Below are 17,697 nucleotides of genomic sequence, written 5' to 3'. Positions count from 1 at the left end.
AAGTCCCATAAAATCTAACTTGATGAAAACTAATTTTAATGTTCCTATGGAGATTTACATTGATAAGGGAGATAACTCTGCAAAAAAAAAGCAGAAATATCAATAAAATTTGGTACAAAATTATAACTTAAGGAGGCTCGTGGGTACAAAAATTTCAGCAAAAAATTAAACCATTATTTTTTAATTACAAATTTTATTTATTACACTATTAGTTATTACTTTATGATAAGGTACAAAAATCAACCAAAAAAATCGATTCAGATTGGCCCCAGATGACTTTTTAAATGTTTATATCGTTGAAAAAGCTCCAAATTATCTCCTTTTGGTGCAAAAATGCCATTTTTTGGCATTAAATTTCAAATATCTTTTTTACTCATTGGTGACTTATATTTTTATGCCCCACCTACGATAGTAGAGGGGCATTATGTTTTCTGGTCTGTGGCTCCGTTCGTCCGTCCATCTGTGCTTCCGTTCGTCCATCCGTCTATGCGTCTGTTCAGGTTAAAGTTTTTGGTCAAGGTAGTTTTTGATGAAGCTGAAGTCTAATCAATTTGAAACTAAGTACACTTGTTGCTTATGATATGATCTTTTTAATTTTAAAGCCAAATTAGACTTTTGACCCCAATTTCACGGTCCACTGAACATAGAAAATGACAGTGGGAGTTTCAGGTTAAAGTTTTTGGTCAAGGTAGTTTTTGATGAAGCTGAAGTCCAATCAACTTGAAACTTAGTACACTTGTTGCTTATGATATGATCTTTCTAATTTTAAGCCAAATTAAACTTTTGATCCCAATTTCACTGTCCACTGAACATAGAAAATGAAAGTGGGAGTTTCAGGTTTAAGTTTTTGGTCAAGGTAGTTTTTGATGAAGCTGAAGTCCAATCAACTTGAAACTTAGTAAACTTGTTGCTTATGATATGATCTTTTTAATTTTAAAGCCAAATTAGACTTTTGACCCCAATTTCACGGTCCACTAAACATAGAAAATGAAAGTGGGAGTGGGGCATCCGTGTACTGTGGACACATTCTTGTTTTTTATTTCATTTTTATACGACCGCAAAAATTTTAATTTTTTGGTCGTATATTGCTATCACGTTGGGGTCGTCGTCGTCCGAATACTTTTAGTTTTCGCACTCTAACTTTAGTAAAAGTGAATAGAAATCAATGAAATTTAAACACAAGGTTTATGACCACAAAAGGAAGGTTGGGATTGATTTTGGGAGTTTTGGTCCCAACATTTTAGGAATTAGGGGCCAAAAAGGGCCCAAATAAGCATTTTCTTGGTTTTCGCACTATAACTTTAGTTTAAGTGAATAGAAATCTATGAAATTTTGACACAAGGTTTATGACCACAAAAGGAAGTTGGAATTGATTTTGGGAGTTTTGGTTCCAACAGTTTAGGAATTAAGGGCCAAAAAAGGGCCCAAATAAGCATTATTCTTGGTTTTCGCACAATAACTTTAGTATAAGTGAACAGAATTCAATGAAATTTTAACACAAGGTTTATGACCACTAAAGGAAGGTTGGGATTGATTTTTGGAGTTGAGGTCACAACAGTTTATGAATTAGGGGCCAAAAAGGGGCCCAAATAAGCATTATTTTTGGTTTTTGCACCATAACTTTAGTATAAGTAAATAGAAATCTATGAAATTTAAACACAAGGTTTATGACCATAAAAGGAAGGTTGGGTTTGATTTTGGGAGTTTTGGTCCTAACAGTTTAGGAATAAGGGGCCCAAAGGGTCCAAAATTGAACTTTGTGAGATTTCATCAAAAATTGAATAATTGGGGTTCTTTGATATGCCGAATCTAACTATGTATGTAGATTCTTAATTTTTGGTCCCGTTTTCAAATTGGTCTACATTAAGGTCCAAAGGGTCCAAAATTAAACTTAGTTTGATTTTAACAAAAATTGAATCCTTGGGGTTCTTTGATATGCTGAATTTAAAAATGTACTTAGATTTTTAATTATTGGCCTAGTTTTCAAGTTGGTCCAAATGGGGGTCCAAAATTAAACTTTGTTTGATTTCATCAAAAATTGAATAAATTGGTTCTTTGATATGCCAAATCTAACTGTGTATGTAGATTCTTAATTTTTGGTCCAGTTTTCAAATTGGTCTACATTAAGGTCCAAAGGGTCCAAAATTAAACTAAGTTTGATTTTAACAAAAATTAAATTCTTGGGCTTATTTGATATGCTTTATCTAAATATGTACTTTGATTATGGGCCCAGTTTTCAAGTTGGTCCAAATCAGGATTCCATATCAAGTATTGTGCAATAGCAAGAAATTTTCAATTGCACAGTATTGCACAATAGCAAGAAATATCTAATTGCACAATATTGTGCAATAGCAATTAATTTTCAATTGGAGTTATCTTTCTTTGTATAGAATAGTAGTTGATGATATATGTTGGAAATTTGCCAGACATGACTATGATGTCATTTTCTATTTTTATTTGCCAACAACTTTATGTAAATAACTTCATTGGAAATTTGCCAATATAAAATGTTGCTGATGAAGCTTTTCTTCCTTATCTTATCTAAAATGTTTTTAGATAATGTATGTTGGACATTTGCCAGACATGACTATGATGTCATTTTCTATTTTTATTTGCCAATAACTTTATGTAAATAACTTCATTGGAAATTTGCCAATATAAAATGTTGCTGATGAAGTTTTTTTTATTGTTTTATACAATAAACAATGTATATTCACTTTTACTACCAACCAATCTTTACCATTCAGTGATAACAAGCACTTTATTTTACATTTTAATATGTTATGATGTATTTAAAAGTGTAGTTATTGTTGCAAACTCCATTAGAAATTTGAATTGATATCAGTTTTGGAAAAAGGGAAACGGGGATGTGAAAAAAAAGGGGGTGGGGGGGTTTAAATTTTTCTCATTTCAGATTTCATAAATAAAAAGAAAATTTCTTCAAACATTTTTTTGAGAGGATTAATATTCAACAGCATAGTGAATTGCTCAAAGGCAAAAAAAACCTTTTAAGTTCATTAGATCACATTCATTCTGTGTCAGAAACCTATGCTGTGTCAACTATTTAATTTTAGATTTAAAAAGTTTGAAGAAGAAATCTTTAATTGATTTGCAAAATCTTGACATTTGTTTTGTGTAAAAAAAAACCATGTAATGTCAAAAATTTGATCACAATCCAAATTCAGAGCTGTATCACGCTTGAATGTTTTGTCCATACTTGCCCCAACTGTTCAGGGTTCGACCTCTGCGGTCGTATAAAGCTGCGCCCTGCGGAGCACCTGGTTCTATTAAGTATAGGATGAAGTTCATTTATAAAAAAATATAGCGAAATCCTATATATTAGAAAAAAAAATTGATTTATACCCAGGAGCCCCCTTAACTGCTTCTGTTCAACCAGGAACATATATATTGACGGGACTTGACAATTCCTGATTGTAGTCGATTTTATTGTCGTGCCATCGTGAATAAAGATAAATAACGGAAACAGACATGTGTTTAAAACGGACTCACTATTATCCTAAAAAATTTCGGATATTTAGATAATATCAATAAAATGTCATTCAAACTAGTTTTATAGTGATGCTAGTGTATCAAACTTGTATTCTGTCACTTCAAATTTGTTAAAATCGCAAGCAGTTCATCACAGAACTGTGCAGAATGCAAACAAGGTAATAAAAAATGATTTACAAATTCCCAAACTATAATAAAACACTTCACATCAAATAAATCAAACTTTTATTGTAGTAATTTTATATGACAAAATATATATATCTTCTAAATGATAAAAATTGTATTTATCTACGAATATTATGTGGTTTATTTATTGAGTAATTCCAATATTTTTTCAGTCAGATGCTACCGAAATCCATAAATAACGGGAAGTCTCGGGGAGTCCGAGATTTTTTCAATTTTACACTGAAAAGCGTATCAGATTCATTTCCCGTTAGGTATACTGTTCCCAGGTTCAACAGAATGTATTGATTCTTGATATTTTAGCCATCTTTAGAGTATAACAAACAACTCTAAAGATGTTTTCATATCTTTTATCAAGCAACAACCTAGATTTCATAATTCATTTGTTGACCATTTATTAGATTTTTCAACATGTCAAGGTAAAGAATCTCAAATTGAATAAAAACAATTAAGCATATATTCTTCTTTTTGTAGTATAAATTTTCTTTAAACAAGGTAGATGCTGAACAAATATAATTTACAGATATAAACAATACCAAATATTCATATTATTTTTTCAAATTGGTCACAAAGCCATAAATTTGCAATGTCTTTAATGGAAAATGTGCAAAAAAAATTTAAAAAACCAATAACACTTTGGTTTTGTACATTCTTGAGCAGAACATTTTATAATATAGTCAAATATTAACTTATAACCCCATCAAAGTATCATATTTCACATAAATTTTAAGAAAATCAACCAAAAACTGACAAAAATAGACCCATTTTTACTGAGTTATCTCCCTTTCCAATGTTAATTTCCATAAGAAAGATTTTTATGCCCCACCTAAGATAGTAGAGGGGCATTATGTTTTCTGGTCTGTGGCTTTGTTCGTCCTTCCTTTCATCCGATCAGGTTAAAGTTTTTGGTCAAGGTAGTTTTTGATGAAGTTGAAGTCCAATCAACTTGAAACTTAGAAGACATGTTCCTTATGATATGATCTTTCTATTTTTAATGCCAAATAAGAGTTTTGATCCCAATTTCACGGTCCACTGAACATAGAAAATGATAGTGCGAGTGGGGCATCCATGTACTGGGGACACATTCTTGTTTGGGACTTTTTTCTGTGTATATTTGGGGCTTAATGTTATAGATTACATCTAAAACATTTTCTGTTGCAATTAGTTTGAGGTTCAAGGACTACAAATGTAGTAACTTTTTAACAGGTAAATTTTGCACTAACGTTATGTGTTTTGTCGTGCAAAAACATATTTTTTTCGTGCAAATGTAGGATGAATTTACACAAACGTAATGCGCTGTTGTAGGGCCATGCTCCTGTATTCAAAGTCTATTTTATTTTAAACCTTTAAAACTTTTACATAGATTACGATTAGGATGTCACATGTACAACTACCTATAGCCATAGACAATATAAATACTGTCAACATATTACATTAAGATACTGAATTGTAATCAATGAAAGAATCATTTTCATAACAGGGTAGACAACTGCAACACATATGTATTAATACTGAATCTTTTACCATTAACTTGTTTGTCATTGGCTATCAATAATAGTGATTTTACGCTCACTCAGTCTATCAGAGGCCTTCCAGTGAGGATTTTTTTTAAATAGAATGAGTAAATGCAGGTACATCAGAATAAAAAAGAAAATTAAAGTATTCAACATTTAAATCAAAACACGAGGTTTAGTCCTCTGCTAGTTATTGAAATTATTTGATTTAGGTGTTTGGAACCTTTGGCGACCCCAAAAAATATTTTACCCAGTGTCCTCCAATATTTAACTATTTCTCAAACTTAAAATTTACAAAAGATTTAGAATTTTTGTTACATGAATATGTATTTTTACAGGTGCAAGCAGGGGAGTCTAAAGATAATTCTGGTATGGTTGTTAATTTTGGCGAGAGTAAAATTGTACAAAAACTTGTCAGTACATGTCTTAAGGTATGGCTTGAGCATCAAAAGTTTCTTGTTGAACTTATAATCATATCCAATACTGTATATTGTGCTTTAATTAATAGGGCTTTCACATTTAAAATCATATGAAATGAGTTTCTCTTAATTTTTAGCTCACCTTGCCCAAAGGGCCAAGTGAGCTATTCTCATCACTTGGCGTCTGGTGTCCGTTGTCGTCGTTAACTTTTACATTTTGAACTTCTAGAGAATCACTGAATGGAATGGAACCTAATCTGGCTAAAATGTTCCTTATGAGGTGCTGACCAAGTGTTATTACTTTATAGCCAATCCATCATTTGAGATGGCCACCTGCAGGGGACTTAGTTTAACATAGGACTCTATAGGAAATGCATACAAATGTCTTCTTTTAGAGAACCACTGAATCACTGGGGTAAAGCTGATGACCGTAACTGCATTCACGGTCATCCCAAGATGTCGGATGATAAATTAGGTCAGTTTCTGTATTGTCTGTTAAAGTGTTTCTATGTCATTTTCTTTACAAATCATACATTGAAACGATGTAAATTTATAAAAGAATCACTCGGAAATCACTAATTACTTCTGAGAAATGTGCATGAAACGGGAAATTCAATTTGAAAAAATCCCCAAGATGACCGTTAATCACAATCGAGATGACCGTAACAGAATCAGCGATTCATAACAAGGCTGACCGTAACTACTTTTAAGATGACCGTAATTTGTAAATGATGACCGTAACTTTTAAAGGATGACCCTCAATTCTAAGAAATATCTGTATTTATATAACTATCTTTTTGTATCAAATGATTTATCGTGTTGGTATACACATATTAATATGAGAGTTTTATCCTATAGGTAGAAGAAAATAAGACGTGCTTCAAATGCAAAGATTACCATATGTATCTTTTTTACAGTAGAGGGTTTAATTTTTAAAATGAATTTGCCAAAAGACATGCAAATGAACAGGAAGGGAAAACATGCTACAAAGGCGCGATAAAATGACACCTTACAAGTATAATGAAAAAAAAGCGGTGGACAGCCTTCAACTGCTCGACAAAAGATTTTGTGGTTGTTTCTGGGATTCCTTTTAATGACATATAATAAATACACATTCTTAAAAATGCCAAAAAATTGCATGTACATCCATTGATATTATATCGCCTTTGTTTCGTTTTGTCGTGCAAATAAAATAACAGAAATATTTTGAAATGTCATTCGAATAAACTAGTGAAGGTGAGCTCCAGCAAAGTAGATCCATAAAATAGTATTGTACGAAAAGCGTATCACAAGGCGGAACGTTGTCAATTTGTATATATACAGAAATGTTATTCATACAGTCAGGATTCTACTTCTTCAAAATTATCTCCCCATTACGCCAGTTCATGCTTACAATCATAGAAATGGAAGCCATTGTATATATAGGGATGACGCTCTGCCAATTTTGCTCTTGAAAACTGATAAATTTATCCACATAGCACCATTACGATCGATCGTAATATGTTAGTTATATTTTAAAAGACAAATGTATCTACTAGCTAATGAGCATTAGTTAATGATCTTGTCTGCATTGATTCAACTTAAAAATATTGTCTGTTCGGATGTCAGATGGAATTTTTGAAAATTCTTAAGCATTTAAAAAAATTCTTATCAAATATTTCGTGGAAGGGCAGACTAAACATTTTCAGTGGTTGAAGATTATAAACCCTAGTTATCACACACAAGAAAATCATATTTTTTTGAAGATATCCATTTTCATCATCCAAATTAAAAGACTGTCGTCAAGTACTTTTAGAAAAAATAGCTATTCGAATACACCTACTCTGTTTTTGTGATTCATTAGATAGGTATCTCACTTGACCCTTATATTTCATCTTTTCGTCCTGTCATTTTTTTTACGTTATAAAGTCAACCTGTAGCTTTGATAGAATCTGAAGCGAGATACTATATAAAATACTCTTGCTTTGTACGTTTTTAAGACAAAATATACACCCCAAACATGCCCTAACATAAAAAGGTGCACTCGATTTTTCTCTTTTCGATACAATCGTTACCTGTTTTGGGAATTTTTTTCTTGATTCACATAATGGAAGGGCAGACACGAAAATTTCTGAACTAAAAGATTAATATGTTCTCCGTCCGTGATAAAAAAAATCGTAGGTTATGCATTTTCTACATCCAACTTATAGATACTATATATAAAAAAGAAGATGTGGTATTATTGCCAATGAGACAACTATCCAGAAAAGACCAAAATGACACAAACATTAACAACTATAGGTAACCGTAAGGCCTTCAACAATGAGCAAAGCCCATACCGCATAGTCAGCTATAAAAGGCCCCGATTAGAACCATGTCGTCGACTTGATATCTTATTGTTTTGCATTACTATGTAATAGATACATTGAAAACTTATGCAAATGGTGTTTTTAAAATAAGAAAATTGTCGTTTTATTTGTTTCTATTAACTTTTTAAAATTTTGATACTATATCAAATATTACAGTTAACATTTAACGCTTTCTCGATAAACACAGAGCTTCGATTATTTTGTTCTATTTCAAAAGTGTTTCCGCCTGCATATATCAAGACAAATTAAGATTTTAATCTGCTTCCTCTGGAACCATACACATGGGCTCGATTACCAAATATTCGTATGTATTATTAATGTTTTTAATGCTCCATTTATTGGCAATATGTTTTTCTGGTCTGTGCGTACGTTCTTCCGTTCGTCTGTTTGTTTGTCCGTTTGTCCAGCTTCAAGTTAAATGAAATTGAAACTTAGTACACATTTTCCCTATGGTATGATCTTTTTAATTCTAATGCCAAATTACAGTTTTATCCCATTTTCATAGTCCACTAAACATAGAAAATGATAGTGTAGATGAGGCATCCGTGTACTAGGGACACATTCATGTTTCTTCAAATTTTCGTCGTATCGCTGTCAATTTTTGTTAAAATTTTAACGTCGATATCAATAAATATTTCATTGTTTATGAGAAATATGCAATTTACTATCATTGTTATAAATCCTAAATATGGCCAATTATAGTATAGTTAAAAAAAGGAAATTTATAAAACCTATTTATATCCGCTAACCGAGCCCCTATTGAGATCGACAAACTCAACAAGAAAGCTTTGAATACAATACGGATATTGATGGTCATCCTATAAAAGTTACGGTCGCCTATATAAATTACAGTCAGTCTTTACAAATTACGGTCATCCTTTACAAGTTACGGTCATCTTTTTACCAATCACGGTCATCCTTGTTTTATGTTACGGTCATCTTGAAAATATTTTGATTATGATTTACGGTCATCTTAACGATTTTTTCAAATCGAATTTCCCGTTTCATGCACATTTCTCGGAAGTAATTAGTGATTTCCGAGTGATTCTTTTATAAATTTACATCGTTTCAATGTATGATTTGTAAAGAAAATGATATAGAAACACTTTAACAGACAATACAGAAACTGACCTAATTTTTCATCCGACATCTTGGGATGACCGTGAATGCAGTTACGGTCATCAGCTTTACCCCAGTGTGAATGGAATGAAACCAAACATGGCATGAAGGTTCCTTATGAGATGATGACCAAAAATTTCAGAAAAAAAATAAACATTTGTTTTTTTATTACAAATTTTATTCATTACACTATTAGTTATTACTTTATGATGTGGGGAAAAAATCAACCAAAAAAGTCGATTTCGATTTGGCCCCCGATGACTTTTAAAATGTTTATATCATTGAAAAAGCTCCAAATTATCTGCCTTTGGTGCAAAACTGCCATTTTTTGGCGTTAAAATTGAAATATACTTTTTAACTCATTGGTGACCTATATTTTTTATTATTGTTTTCAAATAAGCTATACATAAACTAAATAATTGTCCATTTTATGCGATTTCTGTAATTTAGTTCTTTTGTTATTTCGATATTACCTCTATTTCTCCTATTAGTTCAACAGAAAAAAAGGACATTAACAAAAATGTATGCTTCTTTTGGAGGCAGATTGTGAGCTAAAATGAACGGTGACCCCATTTTTTAGCTCACCTGTCCCGAAGGGACAAGTGAGCTTATGCCATCACTCGGCGTCCGTCGTCGTCCGTCGTCTGTCGTCGTAAACTATTTCAAAATCTTCTCCTCTGAAACTACTGGGCCAAATACTTTCAAACTTTAACTGAATGTTCCTTAGGGTATCTTATTTATAAATTGTATCCGAAGTTTTGATCTATCAACAAACATGGTCGCCATTGCTAAAAATAGAACATAGGGGTCAAATGCAGTGTTTGGCTTATAACTCAAAAACCAAAGCATTTAGAGCAAATCTGACATGGGGTAATATTGTTTATCAGGTCAAGATCTATCTGCCCTGAAATTTTCAGATGAATCAGACAACCTGTTGTTGGGTTACTGCCCCTGAATTGGTAATTTTAAGGAAATTTTGCTGTTTTTGGTTATCTTGAATATTATTATAGATAGAGATAAACTGTAAACAGGAATAATGTTCAGCAAAGTAAGATTTACAAATAAGTCAACATGACGGAAATGATCAGTTGACCCCTTTAGGAGTTATTGCCCTTTATAGTCAATTTTTAACCATTTTTCGTAAATCTTAGTAATCTTTTACAAAAATCTTCTCCTCTGAAACTACTGGGCCAAATACTTCCAAACTTTAACTGAATGTTCCTTAGGGTATCTAGTTTGTAAATTGTATCCGAAGTTATGATCTATCAACAAACATGGTCGCCATTGCTAAAAATAGAACATAGGGGTCAAATGCAGTTTTTGGCTTATAACTCAAAAACCAAAGCATTTAGAGCAAATCTGACATTGGGTAATATTGTTTATCAGGTCAAGATCTATCTGCCCTGAAATATTCAGATGAATCAGACAACCTGTTGTTGGGTTGCTGCCCCTGAATTGATAATTTTAAGGAAATTTTGCTGTTTTTGTTTATTATCTTGAATATAATTATAGATAGAAATAAACTGTAAACAGCAATAATGTTCAGCAAAGTAAGATCTTCAATTAAGTCAATTGACCAAAATTGTCAATTGACCACTTAAGGAGTTATTGCCCTTTAAAGACTTTTTTCACAATTTGTTCATTATGTTGACTTACTTTTAAAAAAAATCTTCTCCTTTGAAACTGCTGTATCAATTTCAGCCAAACTTAGGCTAAATGAGTTTCAGAGTATCTAGTATAAATTTTATATTTTATTTCCTTGTATGTCAAGAAACATAGCTCCTATGGCTAAAATAGAACATAGGAGAAAATGATTATTTTTTTTTGGCTTTTGAAGAAAATAGGACGATCCAAAAAACATTTAAATAAATTTAAAAGCCAAAATAATCATTGATGAGAGATTTAACCAAAAGAATTAAGGTGAGCAATTCAGGCTCTTGAGAGCCTCTTGTTTTAATTTCATTTTTCTATTAAGTATATGATAAAGTTCATATATAAAAAAAATATAGCAAAATCCTATATTAAAAAAAATAATTTGATTTATACCTGCGAGCCCCCTTAAATAGCAGATTTATCACTGTATTGTTATGAATCTCATTTTATAACCAAACTCAGTAAAGACATGTGATTGTTACATTTGGTTGATACATTCAACAATACCTACCATTATCTTGATATTTTTTTTGTTAAATAATCCAGAGTCCTCTAAATATACTACCTGTACTGAAATTTACCTAAAGGAACTTACTTGACTAACTCTAACATAAACAGCAGTAGTTGTCCATTTCTAGATTTAGACATTTCAATTTCTGAAGGGAAACTCCATACTAAAATTTTGGACAAAAGAGATGATTATTTTATTTTTTAGATGTCGATGTTACTTTGGCTCCATCATTCAGTGTTTATATATCTAAACTCATTCATTATGTCTGTGTGGGTAGTGATGTCATAGTTTTTAACAAATGTAATCAATGCATCACTGGTAAAGTATTAAGTCAGGGATTTTGTTACCATAAATTACTTAAAACTTTTACTAAAATCCTTCAAAGATACAAAGATTTGATTAAAAAAATTTGGCTGAAAATTTATTTAAAACCGTATTTCACATCCTAAATTTTACGATTATACTGTACTAAAAGCAAGGAAATCACTATGTGATCCTTGTAAACTCATCAAACCTTTAAACAAACTTATTAGTAAAGGTAATCTTAATAATGTTGGTATTAGATCTTTGAATATCGTCTAAATTGGCACAAAAATAGATTTTGTCATCAGCAAATTAAAACATAACTAAATTTGTATTCTTTTTGAAAAGGATGTATGAATAAACATCCACTTTCATTGTGTTTATTGAAACATATACATGTATATACAGTTGATTAGTAATTTGTTTTGGATAAATATTATCAAATAATTTTTATCATATCCATATCAACCTAGGGACACCAATTCAATCCAAAGAGCTCTGAATATTGGGGCCCCATTTTTAAATTGGCCTACATTGAGGTTCGAAGTGTCCAAAACTAGACTTTCATTTATTTCATATGCAGAATCCTATTGTGCATTTAAATTAGTTATTTTGGGCCCTGTTTTCAAATTAGTCTATATTAAGGTTTGAGGTGTGTGAAATAAAACTAGGTTGGATTTCAACTAAAAAAAAAATGTTTTTGTTATATACTTTACCTAACCATGTTGTTAGATTTTGAATATCAGTTAATACTAGGTAAATTAAATATCCAATTTCAAAGGAGTAAGTTCGGTAATGGCCATATTCGGCCCCGTTTATAAAATTGAATGGTACAAGATATAATATGTTTTAAATTGTTTTAAAGACATGTGAGAAAGTAAAATATAACTATTTGTGTCCAAGTTTTATTCTACAGCGTTGGTTTCTACATCCAAAATAGGCTAAAATAAGAGTTTTTATCGAAAATTGCCAAATTGGCCGGATTTTAACCAAATTTAGGTCCAGTAAACATAGAGCGCAGTTGTCGACAAACTAAATATTTTAGTTAAACATGTAAAATGTCATTACAAACATTGTGTTCAAAGAACTTTTTTGTTGACGTATGCACTCTATGTTTCCTGTCCAATAATCAATGTAAAATTTACCAATTTTCATTGATTTTTCATGGAAAATACAAATAAGTACTGTTTGTGACGTCATTAGTAGAACGCAGGAATGTAATTTTTGTTGAGCCTGCAACTTTTGTTGCAGAAAGCTCGACAAAGGGATAATGATCCGGCGGCGGCAGTGGTAGCTCACTTCTTAAAAGCTTTATATTTTGGAAGGTGGAAGACCTGGATACTTTGTATATAGATGCTTCATGTTACGAAGTTTCTGTCAGTTACATGTCCAATGTCCTTGACCGCAAAATTTTTGTTATGTTGAATTCTCTCTTATTATAAGTAATAGGATAGCTATATTTGATATGTGCGTACCTTGCAAGGTCCTCATGTCTGTCAGACAGTTTTCACTTGACCTCGACCTCATTTCATGGATCAGTGAACAAGGTTAAGTTTTGGTGGTCAAGTTCATATCTCAGATACTGTAAGCAATAGGGCTAGTATATTTGGTGTATGGAAGGACTGTAAGGTGTACATGTCCAACTGGCGGGTGTCATCTGACCTTTACCTCATTTTCATGGTTCAGTGGTTATAGTTAAATTTTTGTGTTTTGGTCTGTTTTTCTCATACTAAATGCAATAGGTCTACTATATTTGTTGTATGGAATGAGTGTAAGGTGTACATGTCTAGCGGGCAGATGTCATGTGACCTTGGCCTCATTTTCATGGTTCAGTGGTCAAAGTTAAGCTTTTGAGTTTTGGTCTTTTTATCTAATACTATATGCCATAGGTCAACCATATTTGGTGTATGGAAATATTTTATGATCTTTATGTCAGTCGCGCAGGTTTTATTTGACCGTGACCTCATTTTCATGGTTCATTGCACAGTGTTAAGTTTTTGTGTTTTGGTCTATTTTTCTTAAACTATAAGTAATGGGTCAACTTCATATGTTGTATAGATGCATTGTTAGCTGTACATGTCTGCCTGGCATGGGTCATCTTACCTTGACCTCATTTTCAAGGTTCATTGGTCTTTGTTTAGTTATCTTGGTTAATGTTAAGTTTATGTGACAGTTGTAATAAAGCTTAGCTTTATACTTGGGATTATCAACATGATATCAATGATTAGTATAGAAGGCGAGACATTTCAGTGTGTGCACTCTTGTCAACTAAAAGGCTTATTTCCTATCTAGTCAATGTATTAACTAAGAGTCATCGTGATATTGGTTAATAAATCCCAATTTGAAATTTAAGGTAAAAAGGAGGGCCATTTTAGGGCCTTATCGAACCTACTCCTTTTTAAGAATCTTTGATCACAATCAAAATTCAGACAGTTTCAAGCTTGAATGTTGTGTCCAAACTTTCCCAACTGTATTGCAATGCCTTGGACGAGATAGAAAATGTGATTTTGTGTTTATTCAATATCAATAATAATTTTTTCAATCTCTTCAAAATAAACACTAATTTAATAATAAAAAGTTTATTTTTTAAAAACTTAAGTATTGTTCTTATCAAATTTGCATTTTTTAGCTTTTATTTAGTTATAGAATACCTTTGAGAATTCCACCATTTTTAGGTTTTTTTTTGTCAAACACACAGAAAAAAGAAAAAAAAGAAAATGTTGAAAATTTTGTCAGAAATCAACTTTTATTAATGTTTGAATCAGTAAAATTGAGAATGGAAATGGGGAATGTGCAAAAGAGACAACAAACTGACCATAGAAAAAAAACAAAAAAAAAACAGCAGAAGGTCACCAACAGGTCTTCAATGTAGCAAAAAATTCCCGCACCCGGAGGCGTCCTTCAGCTGGCCCCTAAACAAATATATACTAGTACAGTGATAAGTAAATGAACCCCATACTAAACTCCAAATTGTACACAAGAAACTAAAATTAAAATAATACAAGACTAACAAAGGCCAGAGGCTCCTGACTTGGGACAGGCACAAAAATGCGGCGGGGTTAAACATGTTTGTGAGATCTCAACCCTCCCCCTATACCTCTAGCCAATGTAGAAAAGTAAACGCATAACAATATGCACATTAAAATTCAGTTCAAGAGAAGTCCGAGTCTGAGTCAGAAGATGTAACCAAAGAAAATAAACAAAATGACAATAATACATAAATAACAACAGACTACTAGCAGTTAACTGACATGCCAGCTCCAGACTTCAATTAAACTGACTGAAAGATTATGATTTCATCATATGAACATCAGGCACAATCCTTCCCGTTAGGGGTTTAATATCATACCATCATAACATATATGAGAAGAACATAACCCTTGTCATGCCAACAACTGGTTTTTGAATAAATGTGTTTAGTTCCGATGCAAAGACCCTATAAGTGAATCAATATTAACGCCAAAATATGCAATCTTTAATGACCTGACAACAGTATCGTAGCTATATCCCTTCTTAATAAGTCTATTCAAAGGTTTTGTTAGTTTTTGAGGTGAATACTGACACCTTTGTGCTTTATAAAGAATATTTCCATAAAAAATTGGATGTGAAATACCTGAACATATAAGAAGTCTGCATGTTGAGCTATATTTACGAATGATGTCCTTATACCGATGATAAAATTTAGTAAATGTTTTTACTAGTTTGTGATATCGAAAACCCTGGTGTAATAATTTTTCAGTAATACAGAAATTTCTCTCGTTAAAATCTAAAACATTGTTACATACACGAGCGAATCGTACAAGTTGAGATATATAAACACCCTAAGATAGTGACAAGGGAACGTCACCATCTAAAAATGGATAATTAACGATAGGAAATGAAAAATCATCTCTTTTATCATAAATTTTAGTATTCAGCTTTCCGTTAGTGATATAGATATCAAGATCGAGAAAAGGGCAGTGGTCATTGTTAGTATTAGCTTTATTTAAAGTAAGTTCAACAGGATAAATTTCTTTAATATACATACTGAAGTCGTCATTATTGAGAGCCAAAATATCATCCAAATATCTAAAAGTATTATTAAATTTGTTTATCAGATGTTGTTTCGATGGGTCTTTGCTTATTTTTGTCATAAATTGTAACTCATAGCAATACAAAAACAGGTTCGCAATAAGTGGTGCACAGTTAGTCCCCATTGGAATTCCGATAATCTGACGATATACGGAACCCCCAAAGCGAACAAAAATGTTATCTAGTAAAAATTCAAGGGCATATATAGTATCAAAGCATGTCCAATTGACATAGTTTTTTTGTTTATTGCTACTAAATAATGACCTAAAAGAGTTTGAACATATATATTCACATTCTGATTTTTTAAATGCCCATTTAATTAGGTGTGTGAATTTTTTCTTAATGAGAATGTGAGGCAATGTTGTATACAGGGTAGAAAAATCAAAACTTTGAACAGATTCAAAATCACCAATATAAGCATGCAAATTTATCAAGTACTTCCAACGAGTTCTTGACACTCCAAAAGTAATTAATTCCACTATTTTCGAAGGCCTTATTTGAACAATTTATTATCAGGTTTTTAATGGTACCAAGTGTGCTGGTAAGAAGAATAGACAATTTAGTAGTGGAACAATGGCTTGAAGACGAAATAAATCTATATTTGTATGGTGTTTTGTGTAGCTTCGGAAGCCAATACATAGTTGGGACTTTCATTGTTTTTGGCTCTGCTTGTAAAGCGGTAGCTAAAAGTTTATGTTTGTTACAGATGTCGTTTTCTGAAAATGGAGTCAGTTGGAATGTTGGTGAATTGGTGATTTCTTTTTTCAGAACCTCAATGTAAAATTTACGTCAAACAATAATAATATTATTAGCAGCTTTATCGGCCGGGACAAAAACAAATTTCTTGGCTAGTTCTTTTAGTTTATGTTTGATACGAGAAATAGGTTTATTGTGGTTATTGTTAATAGTAAAATGTTCTTTAAAATGTTGAATACGTATATCAACTATCTTCATTACTGAATTAAAAAAAGAGTCCAAAGATTTTTTGTCAGCTTTTTCCCGTTTTATCCATTTCATACAGTAAGTATGGAGTGAGTCGTGGATGATATTACGACACTCATTCCAATTAATAGTTGATGGGGGACGATATTTAGGTCCTTTACTGAGGAATGATTTTAACTCTCGGTCTTGAACGATGTTAAGATCTCCTGTTATAACATGAGAAATGGGTCCATAAATATATTCTTAGGTACTACAATTACATGAAGTAGGTGTATTTTCACTGATATTAACATCTTTACACAATTGACTATAATTAAACACAAATTTCCGGGTAGATTTCTTGTAAATGTAACAAATAAGAGGTAGCTCAGTATTGTCAAAATATCCAGGAATTTGTTCTTTAACAGAATGGTCGTTAAATATACCGGCAATATTTACAAAATCAAAACCTTTATTGACATAATTTATTTTAATAAAATGTTTTTTATGATCTTCAGGGCGATCAATTTTGGGAAATAGTTTAGAATAACAATATGCCATAATAATTTGAACAATTTCATACTTAGGACTGCTATATGAAATTGTGTTGCAATCCTCCAAAATTTTATTTAACTTATTAACCGGTAATGAACAGAGTTTTGTTAAAAGATGATGTCTGCGGTTGTTTTTTTGAAATAGAAATTAGGTCCGAAATATTGGTATGATTGGTCCGAAATTTTCTTTGATTGCGATTTGTTCTACGACTGTGAGAACGGTTTTTACAAACAGTTTTAGAAACTATATCCAAAATGTTAACGAATCGGTTCTAGATATATTACCAATTCCCATGATATTATCATTAAGACCGAGAGGGTAGACTGTCTGTAATTTTTTAATCCAATTTAATTCAATTATTTTCCGTGATCGTACAAACTTTGAATGAGATTCACCAGGCTGCTTATTTACTACTTCTAAAGGTTGAACTGCTAAATATTTAAAAGGATGGTTGTGCTTCTTAAGGTGTTGGTAAATGATACTTTTGAATTTATTGGGTCTTTTAAAACCATACAGATGTTCTTGAGTGCGTTTAGATAAATATCGTCCAGTTTCTCCTACGTACTGAATACCACATCCCTGTTTGTTTC

General features: G+C 31.7%; 1 protein-coding gene across 3 annotated transcripts in view; it reads left to right on the top strand.

Moving 5' to 3' along the window:
• The window catches only part of LOC139529102 (DNA replication ATP-dependent helicase/nuclease DNA2-like), a 233,316-nt gene that overhangs the window by 202,361 nt on the left and 13,258 nt on the right, over nt 1-17,697 (top strand). For 2 of the 3 annotated variants that reach the window (XM_071325376.1, XM_071325377.1), the window contains one exon: nt 5,546-5,638. In XM_071325376.1, coding sequence (XP_071181477.1) covers nt 5,546-5,638 — 93 coding nt within the window. The remainder of the gene's footprint in view (nt 1-5,545; nt 5,639-17,697) is intronic. The other variant, XM_071325378.1, reaches the window with a different exon arrangement.

The sequence above is a fragment of the Mytilus edulis genome, chromosome 6, assembly GCF_963676685.1.
Source record: "Mytilus edulis chromosome 6, xbMytEdul2.2, whole genome shotgun sequence".
NCBI classification, from domain to species: domain Eukaryota; kingdom Metazoa; phylum Mollusca; class Bivalvia; order Mytilida; family Mytilidae; genus Mytilus; species Mytilus edulis.
The sequence above is the reverse complement of the archived record's forward strand: the minus strand, read 5'-3'. Positions and strand labels throughout refer to the sequence as shown.